This window comes from Triturus cristatus, chromosome 1_1 (assembly GCF_964204655.1).
Source record: "Triturus cristatus chromosome 1_1, aTriCri1.1, whole genome shotgun sequence".
NCBI classification, from domain to species: Eukaryota; Metazoa; Chordata; class Amphibia; order Caudata; family Salamandridae; genus Triturus; species Triturus cristatus.
In genome coordinates this window covers 21,448,263-21,473,633 of record NC_140579.1, presented here as the reverse complement: position 1 = coordinate 21,473,633, position 25,371 = coordinate 21,448,263, and the positions used below count along the sequence as shown (strand labels likewise).

The 25,371-nt window shown below is 45.6% G+C and overlaps 1 protein-coding gene across 1 annotated transcript in view; it reads right to left on the bottom strand.

Moving 5' to 3' along the window:
• Window positions 1-25,371, bottom strand: part of LOC146869182 (E3 ubiquitin-protein ligase TRIM39-like) — an 83,575-nt gene that overhangs the window by 35,936 nt on the left and 22,268 nt on the right. Inside the window, exon 4 of the mRNA XM_085643051.1 lies at window positions 4,212-4,234. Within this exon, the coding sequence (XP_085499177.1) occupies window positions 4,212-4,234 (23 nt within the window). The remainder of the gene's footprint in view (window positions 1-4,211; window positions 4,235-25,371) is intronic.

Here is a 25,371-nt window from a genome sequence, read left to right as displayed (position 1 = left end):
GCAAGGGAGGGTCGGCAGCTTTATTTGGGCTTCCAGGGGAGCCAGGATCTCATGAAAGAAGTTCCGGAGGAGACTGAAGCAAGGCAGGGTCAGCAGCTTTATATCAGTAGATCAAAGATGGCGTCCCTTTGTGATATGGCAAAGAAAATTATAACATCCTATTACTACACCTCTATTTTGCTAATAAATGGGGAGTTCTCCTTCCTACAAAAGGGCAAAACTATAAGAAATATTCAGCAAACACATACGTTAGACACTCCAGGCAGAGGCGTCTTGCTCACAGCTTACTTAGCTGGAAGGTGATATGAGTAACTTTTTCTCCATATAAAGTATCCATATCAAATTTGTGTCCTTTTCTTACAACATCCTGAGGATTCTAAAGGTACCCAAGGTTTGTGTATTCCCCTGGAGGCGACGCAGAAATTAGCCAAAATACAGTTAAATTTTGGGGGAAAAATAGGAAAAACGTACTGGAAGATGAAAGCATCAGTTTTTTCCCTGCAAATGGTATCAATAAAGGGTTTGTGGTGCTGATATCACCATCTTCCCAGCACTGACAGACTTTTGTCAGAAAACCGAATTTATTTACAAAGTTTTGGCATTTTACTGGGACTTTGCCCATTTTTGCTATTTTTTGTGCTTTAAACCTCCTTTCAGTTATTGGTACAAATGGGTATGAAAGCAATAATGATCCTGGAAAGCTATACATTTCTGAAAAGTAGACAAAACTCTGAGTTCAGTAAGGGGTCATTTGTGTAGATTCTTCAAGGTTTTCTTATAGAACCTAACAGTTAAAAATAGGGAAAATTGAAAATGAGTTGAAAATTCAGCCATTTGTGCCAACGTTGTCACCGGTAACTTCTTTTAAGGATGACAGATTTTTTAAAGCAATATACAGTTCCATCCACAGGACCCTTCTGGTTGTGGGGATATATAGGACTTGTAGGTTCACCAAGAACCCAGAGCCAGTAACTGAGCTGCGCCTTGCGATGGTTTTTCATTGTGCGCCGGGTGTACAGCAATTCACTCGGTAAAATATATAGAGTGAAAAATAGGTATCGAGGAAAACTATGTATTTCCGAAATGGGAACAAGAAAAGGGTATTTTGGAGCAGTGGTTATTTGCACAAGTCCATATATCTGCTATACCAGCAAGTGAATTAGAGGGCTTTTTTGAAAATTATACTTTTTTACACACTGTCCTACATTTGGAAGGGATAAATGCATAGAAAGTCAATTGGCAAAAACACTTCTTCTACTATTCTATGTTTCCCGAAGTCTCCCAGCAAAAATGGTGCCCCACTTGTGTGGGTAGGCCTAGTGCCAGCGACAGGAAACGTCCCGAAACACAACATGGACACACCATATTTTTACAGTGAAAACTGACCCTTTCTTTGTGAAGTGCCTAGCTGTAGATTATGAACCCAAGCTCTGCCGGCACCTAGGGAAACCTAGCAAACCTATACATTTTTGAAAACTAGACACCCAGTGGAATCCAGGATGGGGTGACTAGTGTGGCTTTTACCAGGTTCTCTTACCCAGAATTCCTTGCCAACCTCAAACTTTATAAAACAAACACGTTTTCTTCACATTTCTGTGATGGAAAGTTCTGGAATTTGCGTGGATCCACAAAATTCCACACACCCTGCATTCCCCAAAGTCTTCAGATAAAAAAGATACCTCACTTGTATGGGTAGGCCTGGTGCCCGTGACAGGAAACGGCGCAAAACACAACATGGATACACCACATTTTTACAGTGAAAACCTACCCTTTTTTTGCAAAGTGCCTAGCTGTAGACTTTGAACTCCTAGCTCTGCTGGCACCCATGTAAACCTAGCAAACCTATAACATTTTGAAAATTAGACATCCAGGGGAATCCAGGATGGGGTGACTTGTGTGGCTTCCACCAGGTTCTCTTCCCAGAATCCCTTGCAAACCTAGGTGAGGTATCATTATTTGCTCGGGAGAACAAGGAGAATGTTGGGTGGTAGGACATTTGTGCTGGCACGGTGATCCCACGCAAAAAATTACAGAGAAAGTGATAATGTTTCCTTACATTTGAGGTTTGCAGGGGATTCTGGGTAAGAAAACATTGAGGGATCTACATATGCCATATCTCATTGGACTCCCCAAGTTGTCTAGTTTTCAGAAATGTGTGGGTTTGGTAGGTTCCCCTAGATGGCCTCGATCCCAGGGGCAAAAAATCCCCGGTGCCCCCTCCCTGCAAAACCAGGTCGTTTAATGATGGGTAATTTTGAAGTCTCCACAATATGATTTGGGCCCTTGCCTGTCATGGGTACCTGACCCACCCACACGAGTGAGGTATCATTTTTATCGGGAGACCTGGGGGAGCGCTGAGTGTCAGGAAACTTGTGTCAGTCCTGTGATCCTAGAACTTTCTCACACAGACATTTGAGAACATTTTGATTTTTTCAGCAAAATTTGAGGTTTGCAGGGGATTCTGGCTAGGGAAACGTTGGGGGATCCACGCAAGCCATACCTCCCTGGACTCTCCCGGGTCTCTAGTTTTCAGAAATGTGTGGGTTTGGTAGGTTACCCTAGATGGCCTCTTTTGGTATTATACTGACCGATCACCACCAGTCAGTCATAAAATGCTTCTTGCTTATTTCCCACTCCACTAGGAAATTCACAAGACAAATATTCATAATGTGGCCCTTTTAATTGTATTCCGCTACACATGGAATCACTTCCCTCGTTTCACCTGGGTGATCAGTTTCCATTCTGAACTGGTCTACTTTTATATGTTTTTATTTGCACTGCCCTTTCTACTACTCAGGAGACTTCGCTCTCCTTGCGGTGTACTAATGTTTACTTTTCCGCACACTACTATTTTTCCCTCAGCATGGTCGAATATACATACAATTTTATATATATTTTAAATAGATTCTGACAAGATCTGCTCTGCATCTCTCGGACTACTTTTGGACATTGTCCTTACTACAGGGCGCTCAGGTATTCTATATTCTTATTAAATCTCACTACTAAAGTTTATTCTATCCTTGCATGCAAAATGGAACACTAAACATGCATATTTCTTCGTATCTTATAGAGCACAATGCATGCAAAATCTAGTTTTTTGCTTGTATTATAATATTTACTGGGATTCTCTATGGCCCCCTTCCTTGGGTTCTCATCTTTCGGTCAACGTCGCCAATCATGGGTAACACTTTTTATGGCTTTGGGTGAGCTGACGCTACAATGCATTTTTACACAATATCCCCAGTGCGTTGTGACCGGCATATATAATCTCATGTCACTATTTTTCTTCGCCTCATCACTGCAATTTGAAGTTTTGACACATATGAATTTTACGTAAAAGATTTCATGAGAGATGATGTTCCATTCCAATGTATGTATATTTTCTGCAGCCTTGACAAAGCCCAATGGACGAAACACGTGTCAGCTGCTTGTGCTCGTATAGACCAGATATTGGCCGTTCCTGCTGAGATATAAACCGAACATTGTGGAAACTACAAATGGAATAAAATAACTTCACAAAAAAGAACAAAAAATTTGATGGACTTCATATTAGGACTACTTTCTTTATTAAATGGACTTTCTACGTGTGCTCTAGTACTTATTATTGTGTATATTTGTTGCCAAGGACATTGTCCTAAGCAGGTGAACACCCTCGGTGGCAGGGTGTTTGCCGTACCATGGTAGCTCCTCTACCCCACATGAAGATATCTGTGTATGATCTAACATCCCTGACAATAGTGCTGAAAATTGGATCTGCAATTGTTGTGAGCAGAGCCAGCATATGTGTCTCTATAGTTAGGAAATTATGTCTTAGTGTATGCCCAACTCTGAATTGAGGAAAACCTGGGGGGACTTTTCCAGAATGGGCTTGCGTTTTCTGTATATTCAGGGTACTTTTCGTACGACTTCAGTTAGGCTTTAAAGATACAAATATGTTTTGTGAGGACAGCAGCTCATTTCTGTGGCAATTATTTCAAGACTCAAAAGAGTTTGCTGAAAACTTGCAGGGATTTCTAAAAATTTAAGAGAGTTTCCTGATGACATAGGGGAGGTTTCTGAGGACTTAAGATTTGTTTTGAGACTGTAAAGTGATTTTATGAGGATCTGAAAGTTTCCTAACACTTTGTGTGAGCTCAGTAGTGGCATTTACACACAGCAGCATTGAGACCTGCTCCTTACACACTGACAGGAGGATAATAAACCGGCCTTACCTGCTTAGGGTGCTTCTGACATCCTGCAAAAGAGAGAAACAAACACAGTGAAATCAGCTTCCAGAGGAGATGTTAAAGTTATGGCGGTATTTTTAGGAGTGAAACACTTTACTATCTATGGTTAGAAAACAGTGACTGGGGTCACATGACACAGCACATTCTGGGGTGTTGCCTGACTAAGCACAAAATGTGATATTCAGAATGAGGTCACAAGATATAACAGAAACTGATATTCTGAATGGTAATGACATAGCAGTGTCCCTATGAATGGAGTTACAAAACACAGCACATTCAGATATTCTGAATGAGGTCACTTGGCACATTGTATGATGTTCTCAACAGGGTCACATGCATGGGCATCATTTAGGGATTACCAGAGGTCGCAGCTGTGACTCAAGGCTTGCCCCTTGTGACCCCTGACACTGCTTGTGCGACCTCTGGCTTCAGAGGTACCAAATGAGTACCAAGAACACACAGGCAGGTTATCCTGAAGGGAGTCGTGCTCCGCCTTCGTTTTCAGCCAATTTTATATTACACTAATAGTGAATGATAGATTATTATTCACTGTTAGTGTGATAAAAAATGGGGCACGAGGATCTAGAATTGAGTACTTCTGTGGCAGATGACAAATAAAAAATGCTTTTAAATGTATGTAGGGTACAAGCTTGGGGATCGGAGTGTGGTTGTGTGTTTGTGAATGTGTTTGTACGTGTGAGCATGTGTGTGTGTAAGTAACAGTGAGTGTCAGTGACAGGTAGTGTGTGAGAGCCACTAAAAGGGAGTGAGTGAGAATAAGTGAGGATGAGTGTCAGTGAGTATGAGCAACAATAAGAGTGCACGAGTGAAAATGTATGAGTGAGTAAGAGTCGGAGTAAGTGTGAGTGTGAATGAAGGAGAGAGAATGAGTGATACAGAGTGTGTGAGAATGACAGAGTTAGAGCAAGTGAGTGTGAGTAAGTATGTTGGAGTCAGAGTAAGAATGAGTGAGAGTGAGGTAGACTGAGTGAGAATGAATGATTGAGTGTGGTTGAGTAAATGTGAGTGAGAATATGATGTAATGCTTGCTAGTCTGCCATTGGCCCTTACATACTGAAGGTAATTTGTGGCTTATAAAGGGACCTATGGAAAAATTCTGCTGCTGGAATACTGGAGGCAATTGCTGGCATGGGCAGGCACCTGTGAAAACCACTGCTACTGGCACACTTAAGGCAACTGGAGGCATGGGCAGGCACCTGTGAAAACCACTGCTACTGGCACACTGGAGGCAATTGTTGGCATGGACAGGCTCCTGTGAAAACCACTGCTACTGGCACACTGGAAGCAACTGGAGGCATGGACAGGCAACTGTGAAAACCACTGCTACTGGCACACTGGAGGCAATTGTTGGCATAGGGGTAACTGTGTCAAGATACTGGCACTAGCTCATTGGAGATGCTTCTTGGCATAAGGGAGGAAAACCATGACATAAGGGGGCACAAATCACAAAATTCTAGTCCTGATGTACTATATGTAATTCCACCCAGGTGCGATTTCACCATGGGGGCATTGCCCCCCTGTATTTGCTGCCCTCCTGGACCCTAGTATGTATTTAGACAGTTTATATTCCCGGTCGCGGTGCTTATATTACAGCCGCGGGCCGGCTGCACATTGCAAGCAGCAGACTTTCAATTTATGAGTGGGCGGGGGGCGTGGCGTCATTATAGACGTCACTGGAAGAGTGTCTGGGTCTAAAGATGTGCGAGTGAGCATGTCAGGGTGAATGGGTGTCTTTCTATGACTAACCCGGCATGCGCACATAAGGCCTCTCCTACCCGCACAACTTTAGTGAGCCAGGGATCATATCCGTAGCGACCCGGTCTCCAAAGGAGAGCTGACTTTGCCTGCTACAGCCAATCCCGACGCTGCTCTTATGCTTTGAAACAGCTTCTGGATTGACTCAAGAGGCGAAGAGTAGGCCTAGTCCTGGAGGCAGCAGGTTTGGCTTTACAGAAGGACATGGCCAATCACAGCATGGCTTTATTATGGAGCCACGCAGTGGTTGGTTATTCTCTATCCGTTGCTGCCTTTCCTTCAGTCGCTCTGCTGTTACCGCCGCTTCATCATGCCCAGCCCAGGGAGTAGCAAAGATGAGGGTGAGAAGCGCTGCGAGTAAGTAACGGTTATGGTAATAAACTATTTTTCAGGATTAAATGTTTTCTTAAGATGTTTTACAAGACAGAAAATTAACCTGATAAACAGACATACGAGATACCTGAGAAATATGGTAAAAAACATCATGAAAACGGGCCATGAAATTGAAGGGTGTCGAGAGCTAAACAATGATGAACCTGCTGACGGTTGGGTGGATGAGCTGTTAACCTACAACTTGGAATAAACCTACTTGAATTTACATTCAAAGTATCTGCATCTTTCTTCGTGGAAGAAGTTACTTTGCAACAGCTATGGCACTCTGTAACAACTCTGTAACTCTGTAACAACAGCAACAGCAAATCCTGCCGTACTTCCGCACCGCCTTCAGCGTTAATGGTGGAAGCAGATGTTTTATATTGTGAATTCAGCTTTGTCACCAGAATGAAAGGGGACGTTGAAGGACGTTAAAGGGTGTTGAAGGGCATAGTTTTCGGACTCTAACTGGAAAGTGTGGGCACAGATGTGTGCAGGTATCTTACAGCTTTCGGGCATTTCAGAGATGCACAAAGCCCACAATGCCCATGTAAGCAGCTAGTTTTCCCACTCGCATATTTGGGAGCAGATTGATGTCTGAGCAGTGTTGGTAGGGTGGAGTCAAACTCTGCTCTGCCGGCGGCAGGCATAGTTTTTGCCAAACTCCGTGCTCCAAGCAGAGCACAGAATGTGGCAAAACTGTGCCAAAGAAGCGGAGTTTGCCGCCCACTCCTAGAATCAACTTCCCTGGTCACATGACATAGCAGTGGGTGATATGAATGAGATTACATGACACAGTCTGCTGGTCCAAAACAAGTCACATGACACAATCTGTGAAATTCTGAATGTTATCACATGAAGCAGTGCAGTGTAGGATTTACTGAATGAGGCCACATGACACAGTCTGTGATATTTTGAATGGGGTCACATGGCACTATATTGTCTGTTATATTCTAATCTGTGTCACGTGACTCAGCACATGGAGAACTTCACATCATAATATAAATCGTGAATGATTTCCACCCGTGTGGAAAAGTGGATTTCCCTGATCAGTTATGTCCCCTATCTTGGACCCCAACGGTTCTATATGCATGTTACAAGTACATGTATGTTCCCTCCAGTTCCAGTTTCGAAGACGCAAACACATGTGCGTCCACCGTCAATATGTTCTCTGTCAGATCCGCCATAAATGGGCTGGATATTCGCTTCCTAAGTAGGAAAGGCCACCGACTTTATATGGCTCAGTTACTCCATTTTTACAGTTCAGGCGAAGTAGGCCCGATTCTGTCCTCAAAGCCTTTCCCTGCTCTCTGTCTCTGACAAGCGTCAGCTTGAGCTCACATCTGTATCCATGAACTTTGTCCTATTTCCTGTGCAGCTAACGGTGCCTGCCTCGGCCAGTTTTCGCCGGCCTGCCAAGAAGCTGTATTTCACCTTCGAATTATCTCCTTTGCTCTTCAGCCGATGCATTCCTGTCTAGTGATTTAGGTAAACATTTCCTTTAGCTCTCGAGCAAAGGGCTGTCCCCCTGCAAGTAATTCATAGCCCAGTTGCCATGGAAAGTTTTCTGCCTCTCGCATTTTACATAGACACTTAGACGCTTGTGCACGCACATACAGTCAGTATAGAATAGATTCTGTTCGAAAGTCCTTCAGTCCTTCCTTGTGGATAACATAGTTCTTTAAACATAGGATGTTAGATATGATTTGGGATTAGGTTGACTTGACCCCCTAGACTTTTCGTCTCCACATGTAGAGTTAATGTCAAGCCCCCTTCACCCCCTAGTTACACGTCAATTACACGTCATGCTGCTGCGCGCGCATCTATGCCAAGTATTATCTTATAGAACCACCTATATATGATAACTTTAACCAATTATGTTTCTTTTTATTCCTTATTACGCCTAGTTTCGATTACGTATTTACTATGTCACTTTTCTTATCAAATGTTACGCCTTCTACATTCATTTCATTGTAATGTACTTACTATAAAAATGCATGTCTGTCAATAAAGTATCGTACTTCACTTCCTGAACCTTTTCGGTGACGGAACCTGAAGGCCGCGACTCGAGTCGGCCATTTTGGAATAAAGCCCATTCAGAAACCTCTTATACCACGGATTCTGCCTCTTATTATTCTGAGCTATTTGTTTAAAGTTCCAGTATGAAATTCAGTTCGGTAAAGAAGAATTTATTTACCACATAATGGCGCCCGAATAGGGACACTTTCTCATCTCACGCGCCGGCGGTGCGTTGCAGGCCCGGTCTCCTGCCACAGCTGGACGGACCATAACGCGTACCAGCAGGATTTCCTGTAGCTCCCTCCGGTCAAGCGGGGGCGACTGAGGCTGCGATCAACCCAGACGAGGCGGTGAGAAGCGCGAAGTATCCCGACCAGAGCCTAGCTGAGAGAGCAAGATCCGAGGTATACAGAGGCCCACCAGGTTTCCGAAGTCCCGATGTCCAGAGGGTCCGATGTCCGAAATCGAGTTCAGTTTCCGAGGCCTTTCGTTGTGAGCTACTCGGTGAGTACCATCGCCGGGGAGGCGTGTTGACGTGCACATAGGTTGTGCCGGTCAAGACGGATTTGGGTACACAAATCCGGTCTGCACTGTTTAGCAGTGTATATGTACGGTTTAGCCGTATATCAAGTATTCCGAAGTATCTAGTTATTGTCAAGAATTCTGCTTGGTGATTAGTTATGCAGACTGTCATCATTGTTGATCATTTTTAAAATGTTTAGTGTTTTATTTTTAACGTGTTAAAATGTCCTGCATATTGTGGTATGAATGATTGTTTTATTGTGCTTTGTTCATTATTGTGTTTTTCGTACTAAGTGTGTTCAAGATTAAGTATCAGATCAGTTGTGTTCAAGAGTAAGTACCAGATTAGTTGTCAATATGCCGCTCTTTTCGAAGTTAAGACAGATCACTACTAGAAAAGGGGTGCTTGAAGAGGCAGTTCCTATTCCTCCTAGGGACACTCCAGGGCATTTTATGTACCACAAACATGGCTTAGACGCCATATTATTCCTAGATCTATGGGTGGACTACACCAAAGAGTTACCAGAGAATCAGAGATGGCCCGTAGCTGGGACCTGGGATGCAGACTGTATCATGAAAGTAGAAGAAGAGTTGTGGAAGAGGAAAGCTAGACAGTCACAGAAAGACGCTATTGAATTATGGCGCAAAGAATCGCATAGGCGCACCGAAAAGGCGCTAAGACAGGAAGAGAGAAGTAAAGAAAGTGCAAATAAGGTTCGAGAGAAGCAGTTGATTGAAGAAGGTACACGAGTACAAGCAGAACAAACAGAGAGACAAAGAAATGCCCTTATGAAAGGGATGCATCCCCTTCTGGCCGAAGGATTGCCTCAAGCCACTGCGGCCATACCAAAGGACTTGCCACCCCCATTGTTTCCAATAAAGGTACATCCTAAAGGACATCCTAGAACCGCAGAAGATATTTTTCTTTCCTCTTATCTAGATGACACAGTTCCCGAATATGCCAACCCCGCACCACATAGACCGTCAGCTGGGGGGGTTCAACGACAAGAGCAGGTATCTGTCACTGTGCCACAGCAAGTTCCGGCACAAGTTACGACACAAGCTTCGGTAAGCACATCTGCTTCCGCGTCTGTCCCCGCAACTGATTCTACAGCCGTGTCTACACCTATAGTGGCTGTAGCACGTTCAACGAATCCTTTCACGTCTGACACCTCAGAGGGGGCTACTGGAGGTGCTACTAGCCTTCATTTTACGCCACCCCGAGGGAGTAAATTTTCTTTCCAAGAATCAGTACATGCACGTACGCCCAAACTTATAAATAACCGTACGCTTAAGGATCTTATGGTAGATTGCAGATATGACCCGGTGCCTGGTAAAGAGGATGAAATGATTATAACATCATTACGTATTAGACGAGCTGCGTCGTTTTTAGGAAGGCTACCAGGAATGGCCGTGCATTTAGATAACATATATCATTTTGTCCAAACAGGAAAAGATCCTGAATGCATTAACAGAGCTATGGAATATCAGAAAGTAGAGATACAGGGAGAATTGTTACGTTTTTTTGTAAATTGTGTGATCAGAAATCAAGACCGACCAGGGGTAGACCCGGAAATAATGCAGATCCTTACTAAATGGAGTCAGAATATATCCGATGGAAAACATGATAGACAGGGAAGTATAGTGGCCATGTGCCGAAAAATCAGGAAAGAAGTAGAACACATGCATGCAGAGAGATTGGAAACAGACGAGTTCGAGCAGGATGAAGAGTCAGAATCAGGAGATTCAGGAAGACAGCCAGACACCATAGCCTATGTGGGCAGAGGAAGGTCCTGTAATAATACCGGAGGTTTTTCTGATCCGATACACTCTATACGTCCAACTATAATAAATATGAAATCTCCCGAGCGTTTGTTTCAAGCCGCAGATAAAATACTCCGGGAACGAAGGGGTTACCACCTCCTCGATTCTATGGACGAACAAGAATTAGCAAGGGCAGCTGTTCATTGGATGGACAGTCCCGGTAAATATGGTGATGTAACAGTCGCACACGCGTTTTTGAACCTCAGTCCAGACGAACAACGTTTAGCTGGGATTTATATGATCCAGCAACTTCTTATACAATATAAGAGCCAACATGCTGATCCTGATCCCTTACCCGATATGTTAACCGAACTACTCACGAATAGATGGAGAGGTTCCAGTAACAAGTTAATCAAAGAAATACTAATGTCACGTAAACAGTACGTTCTTTCTGTAAGTCCAGATCCTTTCTCGATCCCCAACAAAGAAGGAACACCGCACTACATGGATAGACAGAATCCCTTACGAGAAGTGCACCCAATAAAGGGCGATGACAATGAGTTTCATCGTGTATTTGTCTACACACCCATATCAAAAATGGAATTATTAGAAATGAAGAAAGTAGTACCCAGTCATGACAAAGACCCAGCGGGTTTCCACCGAGAAATTAAAGACATGTTACTCATGGGAGAGTACACCTTTCCTGATATCATGACGATACTAAAGGTGCTTTTGCCTGCTGGCATTTATGAAAAACTGAAAGAAAAAGAGTGGGAAGTGGGAGACCAAAAGATAGATTGGTCAGCATTAGCAGAAGAAGAAAGGGCCCGAGCTGCAGGTTCAGGGCTCGGGGATAAAGTTAAACTGTTACCAGGTTTACTAGTACAGGTACTACCACGTTTATTAACTACTAAAAAGGAAGATTGGGGTGCAATCACAGCCTGCAAACAAAAGCAAGATGAAGACACAAGTGATTATTATGCCCGTTTTGAAAAATGTTTTGGTATAAACAGTGGTATAAAAGCAAGTAGTGACTCATATCCACATTTATTTGTGACAAAATTGGTGGAAAATGCATTGCCTCCAGTGAAGAATAGAATATTGAAATTCGAGAGTACCTGGCAAAGTAACACTCCGTCACAAATGCTACAAATGTTACAGTATCATCACAATAGAATTAGGGATGAACAAGAACACGAGCACAGACGCATGAAGGATACTAAAATGAAAATGCTAGTTTCTCAGACAGTACCAGCGGATGGTCACAAAAAGGGTGTGACACATTCAGGAGAATCTGCAGTTCCTGTAAAAGGAACCTGCAATTACTGTAAACAGCCAGGCCATTATGTACACGATTGTCCAGTCCTGAAACGTAATATAGCCTCAGGTATTGCAAAAGAGAGACCACGATTAGTTAGACAAGATCAGAATGAACCAGGAGCTATGCAGCATGGACAGCCCATGCCAGTTCAGCAACAGTCTATGCCAGCCGCACAACAGCCCATACAGTTTGTGCCAGCTGCACCACCGTTGCCTGCTGCTGCCACACAAGTAACTTCACGACAAATGTATCAGACCGCACAGTATGAATATCCTGAGTATCAACGTTACGCATGAACCAGCCTAGAGAGGGAAGTTGACTTACCCCTTATCGAGATTCCAGTAGACCAAGAAGGACCTTATGTACATAGCGAATTATTAGGTCAAGACAGAAAATTTTTACTCGATACAGGGGCAAGTCGAACAACCATAAAACGTAGTGAAGTTCCAGGGGCACCCCTCTCAGGCTCTCAAAATGTTTCCCTTGGTTTCTCAGGAAAGCCTATTGTTAATGAAGTAACACAGCCACTTCCGCTTACGATTGGTCCCTTGACACGAACTACTGACTTATTGCTTACCAAATCATGTCCAGAAAACTTGTTAGGTATAAAGACATTGAAAGCCCTAGGGGCTATTATCTGTTGTTCCCCGGAAGGAGTGAGATTGTTTTTACGTGATTTTAAAGGTCACTTTGTATCCAGAGACATGGATTCCCGTTTACAGAACTTACCAGCACATCTATGGGCACAAGGCCCTACTGATGTTGGTTGCATGAACATTACACCATATCGAGTCACACTAAAGGCAGGAGTGGTACTACCACGAATGCGACAATACAAGTTACCACAAGATGCTGTAGCGGCTTTACTGAAAATTATTGACGAGCTAGTTGCGCAAGGAGTGGTTGTAGAAACCAACTCCAATGTATGTAATTCACCGATAATTCCGATTCTTAAACGAACTGATCCTATGGCCCCGCCAGTATATCGATTAGTTATTGATTTGCGTGAATTAAACAAATGCATTGTGCCACAATTTCCTGTGGTCCCTGATATCTCATCATTATTGACAGCTATTGATTCTCAAGCCACATTCTTTACTGTAATTGATCTCAAGAATGCCTTTTTCAGCGTCCCAATAGATCCGGAAAGCCAATATTTATTCGGATTTAGTTTGAATGGACGAAGCTTTAAATTCACCCGCGCTCCTCAAGGATTTACAGAAAGCCCCAGCATCTATAGCCAAGCACTGAAGCGAGAACTTGACAGTATACACATGCCAGTTGACACTGCACTGCTTCAATATGTCGATGATCTGCTGATCACCGCCCGAAGCGAACCCGAATGTGAAAAAGCCTCACTGACAGTTTTACATTTTCTAGCCGACAAAGGGCACAAGGTGTCTCCTTCTAAGCTGCAATTCTGTGTCCAGCGAGTTATCTATCTCGGTCACTCGCTGTCCAAGGAGGGAAGGCAGCTTACACCCGATCGCATCCAGTTAATTGCAAACATGCCAATACCCGAGACACAAAAGGAAGTGCGGGCTTTCATAGGCCTCACTTCATACTGTAGGCAGTGGATCCCTCAATATGCATTTCTAGCGAAACCACTCATTCAGTTGACAACACAGGAGGCAGCCACGTCGACTGTCCTCCCTTGGACTCAGGAACACACACTAGCTTTTGAAAGCTTGAAGAAAGCCCTATGTCAAGCACCTGTTCTAGCGACACCATGTTACAGTAAACATTTTACACTTTTTGTTACAGAGCGTGCAGGTACTGCCTTGTCAGTACTCACTCAAGAACAAGCGGAATCATGTAAGCCTTGTGCTTATTTCTCCAGTACATTGGATCCCGTAGCTCAGGCTTTGCCTGCGTGTCTGAAATCAGTGGCAGCAACAGCTTTAGCAATCAGACAAAGCGATGCCATAGTGTTAGGACATCCATTGATAGTACAAGTACCACATGCAGTAGAGGTTCTTGTGAATCGAACGCAAACACAACACTTGACCATAGCAAGACTTACTGGTTATGAACTGACATTGTTTCAGCCACACATAGAAATCAGACGTTGTAATACACTGAATCCTGCTACACTTTTACCCGTAAGTGGAACAGACCCACTAGCTCATGATTGTGTTGAAGTTATTGAAATAAAGACAAAACCCAGACAAGACTTAACAGACGTTCCATTGTTAGATCCAGACCTGACGTTGTATGTAGATGGTTCGTGCATGAGAACAAATACAGGAAATTTAGTTGCCGCATACGCAGTCACTACAGACACCGAAGTTATTGAAACAAACTGTATAGATACTTTGTCAGCCCAAGCAGCAGAGCTTATTGCTCTAACCCAAGCCTGTATTCAAGCCACAGACAAGAAAGTCAACATATATACTAATTCACGTTATGCATTCGGAGTCGTACATGACTTCGGGGTGCTTTGGAGAGAGAGGGGTTATTTAACTTCTCATGGAACCCATATTCAGCACGGGTCCCTCATTCATGCTTTGTTAGACGCAATTCATTTACCGACTGCAATATCGATTATGAAATGCAAAGCACACACGAAGGTTACTGATATCATTTCTCAAGGCAATGATTTAGCTGACAGAACAGCTAAACAGACTGCTCAGACTCGTACATCCGACATGACAAAGCCAATAGTTCAGACACCAACACAGTGTATGACGATTAAGGATCCCGCACTTGACGTAATTGACATACAGACACATGCCACAGAGGAAGAAATAAAGAAGTGGACTGAACTAGGAGGGATCCAGACAGATCAAGGATGGATGACGAAGGAGAAATCTGTGTGGTTTCTCCCTGATTCCATGGTTCAAGCCATTATAGCTACAGTTCACAGTCCAGCACATTTAGGAGAGAAGGCTATGTTAGACAGCATTCAGCACATTTGGTTTAACAAACATTTACGAGCAGCAGCTAAACAAAAAGTTCGTACCTGTATGATATGTTGTCAGTTTAATCCAGGAAAGAGTGTCCCCGTAGAGCAGGGTGGATTTCAGCCTCCTGATCATCCTTTTGAAGTCCTCCAGATGGATTATATTCAGATGGAACGTTGTCGAGGATTCAAATATGTTCTCGTAGTTGTCTGCGCTCTCTCCCGTTGGACAGAGGCGTACCCTGTATCAGATTACACTGCCCCGACTACTGCCAAGCAGCTAGTTCGAGAACTCTTCCCACGGTACGGTTTACCACGTGTTGTATATTCAGATAACGGCCAACCTTTCTCATCCGAATTAATGAAACATGTTTCACTCTTGCTAGGATATGAGTGGAAATTCCATTGTGTCCGACACCCCGAGGCAGCAGGTCTCGTGGAACGACATAATCAACTTTTGAAAATCAGATTGTCTAAAATATGTCAGGAAAAAGGTGTTGACTGGATAGTAGCCTTACCAGTTGCACTATTTTACATGAGAATGGTAGCACACTCTCGAACAGGGCTATCCCCGTATGAGGTGGTCTTTGGCAGACCACCGAATATGTGGGGGACGCCTATACCCCGAAAAATAACTGATGTTGACTGTAATATGCTGACAGATTACCTGGCTTCCTTGATGTCTGCACTACAATCTTGTCGTTCACAGGTGGTCGCAGCTTTTCCCGACAACACCGAGGTGAAACCTCATGACGTAATTCCTGGAGATTACGTCCTCGTCCGGAATTTCGATAGGAAAAGCCAGCTGGAGCCCAGGTGGAAACTTCCTAAGCTGGTCCTGCTGACAACCAGAACAGCCGTGAAGATCGAAGGGAGAAAGGGCTGGGTTCACTCCAGCCACATCAAGAAATTTCATGGACTTCCTCCTGACATGAACAGTCCTCCCCGTGTGTCTTCCCCCATTGACTCAAAGCTACCTTTGGCTGAGGCCAGTAGCACCGAACTCTATAAGCAAAAACTCAGGTACAGACCTAAACTGTCGGACGATTTGATTGTTTAAGTCCTCTCCAAGGTGAAGCGGTTGAATCTGTCCCGACATGTATCCCTTAGGTCTGAATCATGCAGAGTCCAGAACCATAATGAAACGACATGCTTACTGTAAAGTACTGCGTAGCCACTGTATTGTGACTTTATTAATTTTGTTTTTCTTGAGTCTTATAATAGTTACTGCAAGTATATTGTTGCATATGTATTATCCTGTTTCTAGACGTGCTTTCAATATAACTGATGAACATTCTTTTAGTGACTTACCCCCACATGAGTTGTCCTATAGACTTGCGCTGCGTAATAACACTTTCATTAGTATGTTACATCATTCTCATCAGACTAGTAATGCCACAAATTGTTGGGTGTGTGGTCGACTCCCTCCCTATCAGAATAACAAAGGGGTTCTGCCTTTCTTTCCACATCCGTTCACATATAATGGTACTTGTGGAGCATGGTTTAGTTTATTGAATTCCATAGATTCAGACACAGCAGTTTATCAACACCATTGGATATGGGGAAATTTGAATATAGTGTTATACAAAGTCTGTCACCCTGACAAGGAGGGTCACCCCAGTAGAACAGGAACTGATCTAGAAAATGAAGTGTATAGATTAGGTAATTTTACACCTAATCTCATGATTCTGAATGTCGAATCCGAAGTTGAGCTAATTTTGCCCACCATGTCAGTATTCCCAGTTAAAGGTGAATTATGTGTAAGAAAAGTTGGTTCCATACATATGGGCCATAGCAAATGTGTTACTACAGTAGAATATAGTGATCAAGGTAAATCTTCATTTAGAGCTTCTCGCCATTCCTACTTTATATGTGGTCAGACGGCATATATGCGTCTACCTCTAGATTGGGATGGTACCTGTTACATTGCATTCCTTCTGCCACCTGTTTTCTTAGCTCCTCCTGATTATTATCGAAATACTCCTTTAGTACACAATAGAGAGCGAAGAGATCTCCCAGTTGTCGATTATACTGAGACGGCATGGGACAAGTATGTAGATTTCAATAAAGGTATTTTTCCATATATAGGTACAATTTCAAATAGTAAGCTGATACGTAGACTAACCAAGACTCTTGAAGCTGTAGTGAATGAGACTATAGCCGCCCTAGGCAATCTGACAGAGGAACAATCAGTGATGAGGATTGTTGTCCTTCAAAATCGTCTTGTCCTTGACGTCATCCTGGCCGATAGGGGCGGAGCTTGTAGGGTCATCGGATCCAGCTGCTGCGTATTCATACCAGAAAATTCGCCATCTGTATATAAAGCTATAACACGCCTTCATAAGATTGTGAGCCAGATACACGAGGATCCAGGCACTTGGACTTGGTCCGGGTGGTTTTGGAGTCTGATATCAGCCTGGGGATGGAGAGTTCTATCTTTCCTAGGTATTGGCCTTCTTATACTATTCAGTTGCTGCTTATGCCTGCAATGTGGACCAGCGATTTGTGGTTTGTGTGCCACATCGTGTATTCCGCATCAAGGTTTTCGTTCAAAATCTCGGAAGAAGAAAGAAGAAGAAATGATGCTCCATGAGCAAATCGATGGATTAATGAAGATTGATGTTTCTTGACGGGCAAGTAGGGGACAAGGAGGGAATGTGGAAAAGTGGATTTCCCTGATCAGTTATGTCCCCTATCTTGGACCCCAACGGTTCTATATGCATGTTACAAGTACATGTATGTTCCCTCCAGTTCCAGTTTCGAAGACGCAAACACATGTGCGTCCACCGTCAATATGTTCTCTGTCAGATCCGCCATAAATGGGCTGGATATTCGCTTCCTAAGTAGGAAAGGCCACCGACTTTATATGGCTCAGTTACTCCATTTTTACAGTTCAGGCGAAGTAGGCCCGATTCTGTCCTCAAAGCCTTTCCCTGCTCTCTGTCTCTGACAAGCGTCAGCTTGAGCTCACATCTGTATCCATGAACTTTGTCCTATTTCCTGTGCAGCTAACGGTGCCTGCCTCGGCCAGTTTTCGCCGGCCTGCCAAGAAGCTGTATTTCACCTTCGAATTATCTCCTTTGCTCTTCAGCCGATGCATTCCTGTCTAGTGATTTAGGTAAACATTTCCTTTAGCTCTCGAGCAAAGGGCTGTCCCCCTGCAAGTAATTCATAGCCCAGTTGCCATGGAAAGTTTTCTGCCTCTCGCATTTTACATAGACACTTAGACGCTTGTGCACGCACATACAGTCAGTATAGAATAGATTCTGTTCAAAAGTCCTTCAGTCCTTCCTTGTGGATAACATAGTTCTTTAAACATAGGATGTTAGATATGATTTGGGATTAGGTTGACTTGACCCCCTAGACTTTTCGTCTCCACATGTAGAGTTAATGTCAAGCCCCCTTCACCCCCTAGTTACACGTCAATTACACGTCATGCTGCTGCGCGCGCATCTATGCCAAGTATTATCTTATAGAACCACCTATATATGATAACTTTAACCAATTATGTTTCTTTTTATTCCTTATTACGCCTAGTTTCGATTACGTATTTACTATGTCACTTTTCTTATCAAATGTTACGCCTTCTACATTCATTTCATTGTAATGTACTTACTATAAAAATGCATGTCTGTCAATAAAGTATCGTACTTCACTTCCTGAACCTTTTCGGTGACGGAACCTGAAGGCCGCGACTCGAGTCGGCCATTTTGGAATAAAGCCCATTCAGAAACCTCTTATACCACGGATTCTGCCTCTTATTATTCTGAGCTATTTGTTTAAAGTTCCAGTATGAAATTCAGTTCGGTAAAGAAGAATTTATTTACCACACCCGTCAAGGAGACATTTTACGAGACCTACAGGTGATATCACACACACTGAGAGCACAGCTAGAGCGGCAAATGGAGACTGGTTTCTTCTCATGAACACTCTGTATGCCACGCTCTGAATACAGGTATTTGGACCTCTGCAGTGATGTGTGTCGTCCTAATGGGGTCTCATACACTATGATCTATGTTACAATTTAGCTACATGCTGTAATCTATAGCGCCTAGACACCAACGGAGAGAGTGGATGTTTCATATGGGGGTTTGGGTGAGCACAGAGTGTGTCTATTGTGATTTAATGTATGAGGACAGGAGTCCATTTTGGATTCCCCTATGTGTGAATAGTACATATGATGGAGGATGGAGTGACAAAGACTTTAGCCTGACCAGTCTGTGCTGAAAAATAAAATGTTAGAACTGCCTCGAGCAGATGGAGCTCTTGAATTTTCATCTACATCTAAAAAAACTAGGACCAATATTAGTGATAAACCCAGGTCACTGCACCAGGAGTCTCTTTCACCAGTGTCAAGACCCACAACGCGCTGATGGAGATAAATATATCAGTTTCAGAGCCAGGATCCTTGATTGCTGCTTCCTTACAGGTGAGGGGAACCTGGAAAGGACCCCTGCAAGGAGAGCTGTGGCTGCCTATAGAATAGAGGAGCTGTCGGCTGCCTATAGAATAGAGGAGCTGTCGGCTGCCTATAGAATAGAGGAGCTGTCGGCTGCCTATAGAATAGAGGAGCTGTCGGCTGCCTATAGAATAGAGGAGCTGTCAGCTGCCTATAGAATAGAGGAGCTGTAGGCTGCCTATAGAATAGAGGAGCTGTCGGCTGCCTATAGAATAGAGGAGCTGTAGGCTGCCTATAGAATAGAGGAGCTGTCGGCTGCCTATAGAATAGAGGAGCTGTCGGCTGCCTATAGAATAGAGGAGCTGTCGGCTGCCTAAAGAATAGAGGAGCTATAGGCTGCCTATAGAACAGAGGAGCTGTCGGCTGCCTATAGAACAGAGGAGCTGTCGGCTGCCTATAGAATAGAGGAGCTGTCGGCTGGCTATAGAATAGAGGAGCTGTAGGCTGCCTATAGAATAGAGGAGCTGTGGCTGCCAATAGAATAGAGGAGCTGTAGGCTGCCTATAGAATAGAGGAGCTGTCGGCTGGCTATAGAATAGAGGAGCTGTAGGCTGCCTATAGAATAGAGGAGCTGTCGGCTGCCTATAGAATAGAGGAGCTGTCGGCTGCCTATAGAATAGAGGAGCTGTCGGCTGCCTATAGAATAGAGGAGCTGTCGGCTGCCTATAGAATAGAGGAGCTGTAGGCTGCCTATAGAATAGAGGAGCTGTCGGCTGCCTATAGAATAGAGGAGCTGTCGGCTGCCTATAGAACAGAGGAGCTGTCAGCTGCCTATAGAACAGAGGAGCTGTCGGCTGGCTATAGAATAGGGAAGCCGTCTGCTGGAGAAAGGCGTTGGTGAATTAGAACCCCCAGGGAGAAGCCTGCCTTGTAAAGTCATCAGCCCTTCTGACTGGTGAGTAAGGAGCGGTGCAAGGGGCTTGGGTCCTAATCCTGCTGAAGGAGCTGCATCTACCTCATTTGAAGAGGCCAACTCACTGAGCAGAAGAGGTACTGGAAGTGTGCCCAGGAGGAGGAGGTACGAGCAGAGAGGTACTGGAAGTGTGCCCAGGAGGAGGTACGAGCAGAGAGGTACTGGAAGTGTGCCCAGGAGGAGGAGGTACGAGCAGAGAGGTACTGGAAGTGTGCCCAGGAGGAGGAGGTACGAGCAGAGAGGTACTGGAAGTGTGCCCAGGAGGAGGAGGTACGAGCAGAGAGGTACTGGAAGTGTGCCCAGGAGGAGGCACGAGCAGAGAGGTACTGGAAGGGTGCCCAGGAGGAGGTACGAGCAGAAGAGGTACTGGAAGTGTGCCCAGGAGGAGGTACGAGCAGAGAGGTACTGGAAGTGTGCCCAGGAGGAGAAGGTACGAGCAGAGAGGTACTGGAAGTGTGCCCAGGAGGAGGAGGTACGAGCAGAGAGGTACTGGAAGTGTGCCCAGGAGGAGGTACGAGCAGAGAGGTACTGGAAGTGTGCCCAGGAGGAGGAGGTACGAGCAGAGAGGTACTGGAAGTGTGCCCAGGAGGAGGAGGTTTGAGAAGAAGAGGAACTAGAATAGTGTTGTTCAGAAGAAGGAGTAGGAACAGAAGGATTACTATAATAGTGTTTTGATGGAGTTGTTAAGAGCTCAAGCGGTACTACAAGATTGCCCTGCAGAAGGAGGTACGAGCAGAAGAGGTACTGGAAGTGTGCCCAGGAGGAGGTACGAGCAGAAGAGGTACTGGAAGTGTGCCCAGGAGGAGGTATAAGCAGAAGGGGTATTAGAAGAGTGCCTAGGAGGAGGAGGTACGAGTAGAAGGGGCCTGCAGTAGGAAGTACAAGCAAATGGGGTACTAGAGAAGTGCCCGGGAGGGGGAGGAAGTACGAGCAGAAGGGGTGTTAGAAGAGTGTCCTGTAAGAGGAAGTATGAAGAGAAGGGATACTAGACGAGTGTTCTTCAGAAGAAGGAGGTACGAACAAGATTACTAGAGGTGTGTCCTGCAAAAGGTGGTACTGGCAGAAGGAGTACCAGAAGAGTGCCCTGCAAGAGGAGGAGGCACTGGAAGAAGGAGTACCATAAGAGTGGTCTACTGGAGGAGGAGGTACAAGAAGGAGTACCATAAGAGTGGTCTGCTGGAGGAGGAGGTACAAGAAGGAGTACCATAAGAGTGCCCTGCAAGAGGAGGAGGCACTGGAAGAAGGAGTACCATAAGAGTGGTCTGCTGGAGGAGGAGGTACAAGAAGGAGTACCATAAGAGTGGTCTGCTGGAGGAGGAAGTACAAGAAGGAGTACCATAAGAGTGGTCTGCTGGAGGAGGAGGTACAAGAAGGAGTACCATAAGAGTGGTCTGCTGGAGGAGGAGGCACTGGAAGAAGGAGTACCATAAGAGTGGTCTGCTGGAGGAGGACGTACAAGAAGGAGTACCATAAGAGTGGTCTGCTGGAGGAGGAAGTACAAGAAGGAGTACCATAAGAGTGGTCTGCTGGAGGAGGAGGTACAAGAAGGAGTACCATAAGAGTGGTCTTCTGGAGGAGGAGGTACAAGAAGGAGTACCATAAGAGTGGTCTGCTGGAGGAGGAGGCACTGGAAGAAGGAGTACCATAAGAGTGGTCTGCTGGAGGAGGAGGTACAAGAAGGAGTACCATAAGAGTGGTCTGCTGGAGGAGGAAGTACAAGAAGGAGTACCATAAGAGAGGTCTGCTGGAGGAGGAGGTACAAGAAGGAGTACCATAAGAGTGGTCTGCTGGAGGAGGAAGTACAAGAAGGAGTACCATAAGAGAGGTCTGCTGGAGGAGGAGGTACAAGAAGGAGTACCATAAGAGTGGTCTTCTGGAGGAGGAGGTACAAGAAGGAGTACCATAAGAGTGGTCTGCTGGAGGAGGAAGTACAAGAAGGAGTACCATAAGAGTGGTCTGCTGGAGGAGGAGGTACAAGAAGGAGTACCATAAGAGTGGTCTTCTGGAGGAGGAGGTACAAGAAGGAGAACCATAAGAGTGCCCTGCAAGAGGAGGAGGCACTGGAAGAAAGAGTACCATAAGAGTGGTCCGCTGGAGGAGGAGGCACAAGAAGGAGTACCATAAGAGTGGTCTGCTGGAGGAGGAGGTACATGAAGGAGTACCATAAGAGTGGTCTGCTGGAGGAGGAGGTACAAGAAGGAGTACCATAAGAGTGGTCTTCTGGAGGAGGAGGTACAAGAAGGAGTACCATAAGAGTGGCCTGCTGGAGGAGGAGGTACAAGAAGGAGTACCATAAGAGTGGTCTGCTGGAGGAGGAGGTACATGAAGGAGTACCATCAGAGTGGTCTGCTGGAGGAGGTACATGAAGGAGTACCATAAGAGTGGTCTGCTGGAGGAGGAGGTACATGAAGGAGTACCATAAGAGTGGTCTGCTGGAGGAGGAGGTACAAGAAGGAGTACCATAAGAGTGGTCTGCTGGAGGAGGAGGTACAAGAAGGAGTACCATAAGAGTGGTCTGCTGGAGGAGGAGGTACAAGAAGGAGTACCATAAGAGTGGTCTGCTGGAGGAGGAGGTACAAGAAGGAGTACCATAAGAGTGGTCTGCTGGAGAAGGAGGTACATGAAGGAGTACCATAAGAGTGGTCTGCTGGAGGAGGAGGTACACGAAGGAGTACCATAAGAGTGGTCTGCTGGAGAAGGAGGTACATGAAGGAGTACCATAAGAGTGGTCTGCTGGAGGAGGAGGTACATGAAGGAGTACCATAAGAGTGGTCTGCTGGAGGAGGAGGTACAAGAAGGAGTACCATAAGAGTGGTCTGCTGGAGGAGGAGGTACAAGAAGGAGTACCATAAGAGTGGTCTGCTGGAGGAGGAGGTACAAGAAGGAGTACCATAAGAGTGGTCTGCTGGAGGAGGAGGTACAAGAAGGAGTACCATAAGAGTGGTCTGCTGGAGGAGGAGGTACAAGAAGGAGTACCATAAGAGTGGTCTGCTGGAGGAGGAGGTACACGAAGGAGTACCATAAGAGTGGTCTGCTGGAGAAGGAGGTACATGAAGGAGTACCATAAGAGTGGTCTGCTGGAGGAGGAGGTACAAGAAGGAGTACCATAGGAGTCATCTGCTGGAGGAGGAGGTACAAGAAGGAGTACCATAAGAGTGGTCTGCTGGAGGAGGAGGTACAAGAAGGAGTACCATAAGAGTCATCTGCTGGAGGAGGAGGTACATGAAGGAGTACCATAAGAGTGGTCTGCTGGAGGAGGAGGTACATGACGGAGTACCATAAGAGTGGTCTGCTGGAGGAGGAGGTACAAGAAGGAGTACCATAAGAGTGGTCTGCTGGAGGAGGAGGTACAAGAAGAAGGGGCACTAGAGGAGTGCCCTGCAAAAGGTGGAGGTACCGGCAGAAGGAGTAGGAGAGGAGTGCATGTAAGTGGAAGCCATCTAGGAAATTAGATCACACCTGCCCAGGAAGAACAAAGAACTGTGACCACCTCTTGTGCTGTTATGGACTTTTAAAGGGTCTGCTTGTGTGAATCTCCCGCCAATTACTTGATTAATTCATCCCAGAATAGGGTAAGCTGTTGGAGCGAAGAGGCTGAGATGGGAGACCTTCTAATAAAGTTTAAAGAAGTCACCCTCGGAGGGATGCTCTCTACCACCCTCTGAGGGATACTATCCGTCACCCTCTGAGGGATGCTGTCCGTCACCCTCGGAGGGATGCTCTCTACCACCCTCGGAGGGATACTTTCTGTCACCCTAAAAGGGATGCTGTCCGTCACCCTAAAAGGGATGCTGTCCGTCACCCTCAGAGGGATGCTGTCCGTCACCCTCAGAGGGATGCTGTCCGTCACCCTCGGAGGGATGCTGTCCGTCACCCTCGGAGGGATGCTGTCCGTCACCCTCGGAGGGATGCTGTCCGTCACCCTCGGAGGGATGCTCTCCGTCACCGTCGGAGGGAAGCTCTCCGTCACCCTCGGAGGGATGCTCTCCGTCACCCTCGGAGGGATGCTCTCCGTTACCGTCGGAGGGAAGCTCTCCGTCACCCTCGGAGGGATGCTCTCCGTCACCCTCGGAGGGATGCTCTCCGTCACCCTCGAATGGATGCTCTCCGTCACCCTCGGAGGGATGCTCTCCGTCACCCTCGGATGGATGCTCTCCGTCACCCTCGGAGGGATGCTCTCCGTCACCCTCGGAGGGATGCTCTCTGTCACCCTTCGGAGGGATGCTCTCTGTCACCCTTCGGAGGGATGCTCTCTGTCACCCTTCGGAGGGATGCTCTCGGTCACCCTCGGAGGGATGCTCTCTGTCACCCTTCGGAGAGATGCTCTCTGTCACCTTTCGGAGTGATGCTCTTTGTCACCTTCGGAGGGATGTTCTCTGTCACCCTCGGAGGGATGTTCTCTGTCACCCTTCGGAGGGATGCTCTCTGTCACCCTTCGGAGGGATGCTCTCTCTCACCCTTCGGAGGGATGCTCTCCGTCACCCTCGGATGGATGCTCTCCGTCATCCTCGGAGGGATGCTCTCCGTCACCCTTGGAGGGATGCTCTCCGTCACCCTCGGAGGGATGCTCTCTGTCACCTTCGGAGGGATGCTCTCCGTCACCCTCGGAGGGATGCTCTCTGTTGCCCTCATCCAATGCGCTTCACATGGAGCTACTTCTCTGGAAATTTCTTGGCTGTTAACTAATCAACATACTTGAGCCGAGCATCACTGTTAAAGTGACAGGGTACGACCACGATAAGGAGGTTTACACCTCTAGCCCCACCCTAAGCCATATTAGAGAGGAATTTGGTTGCTGTATATGGTGTCAAGAAAATCTAGTTTTAAATTAAATTTCTATGCTGCCGCGCAGCAATTTGCAGAGATTAATTTTGCACACTCTGTAATATGATCAAGGGTTACTCGTAATATAAAATTGTCACTATTCTTCAAACTAAAGAGTTTCCAGTGGAAATTTCTACCTTTATCTGGGGCAACACGCCATCAACCAATCCGAATGCCTAGTTACATAGCTGGTCACCCTAACAAGAGGTCAGTGCACGTGAAAGTAGGTGACCACTTGCATCAGGAGAAAAGAAATCAATTTAAAACAGAAAT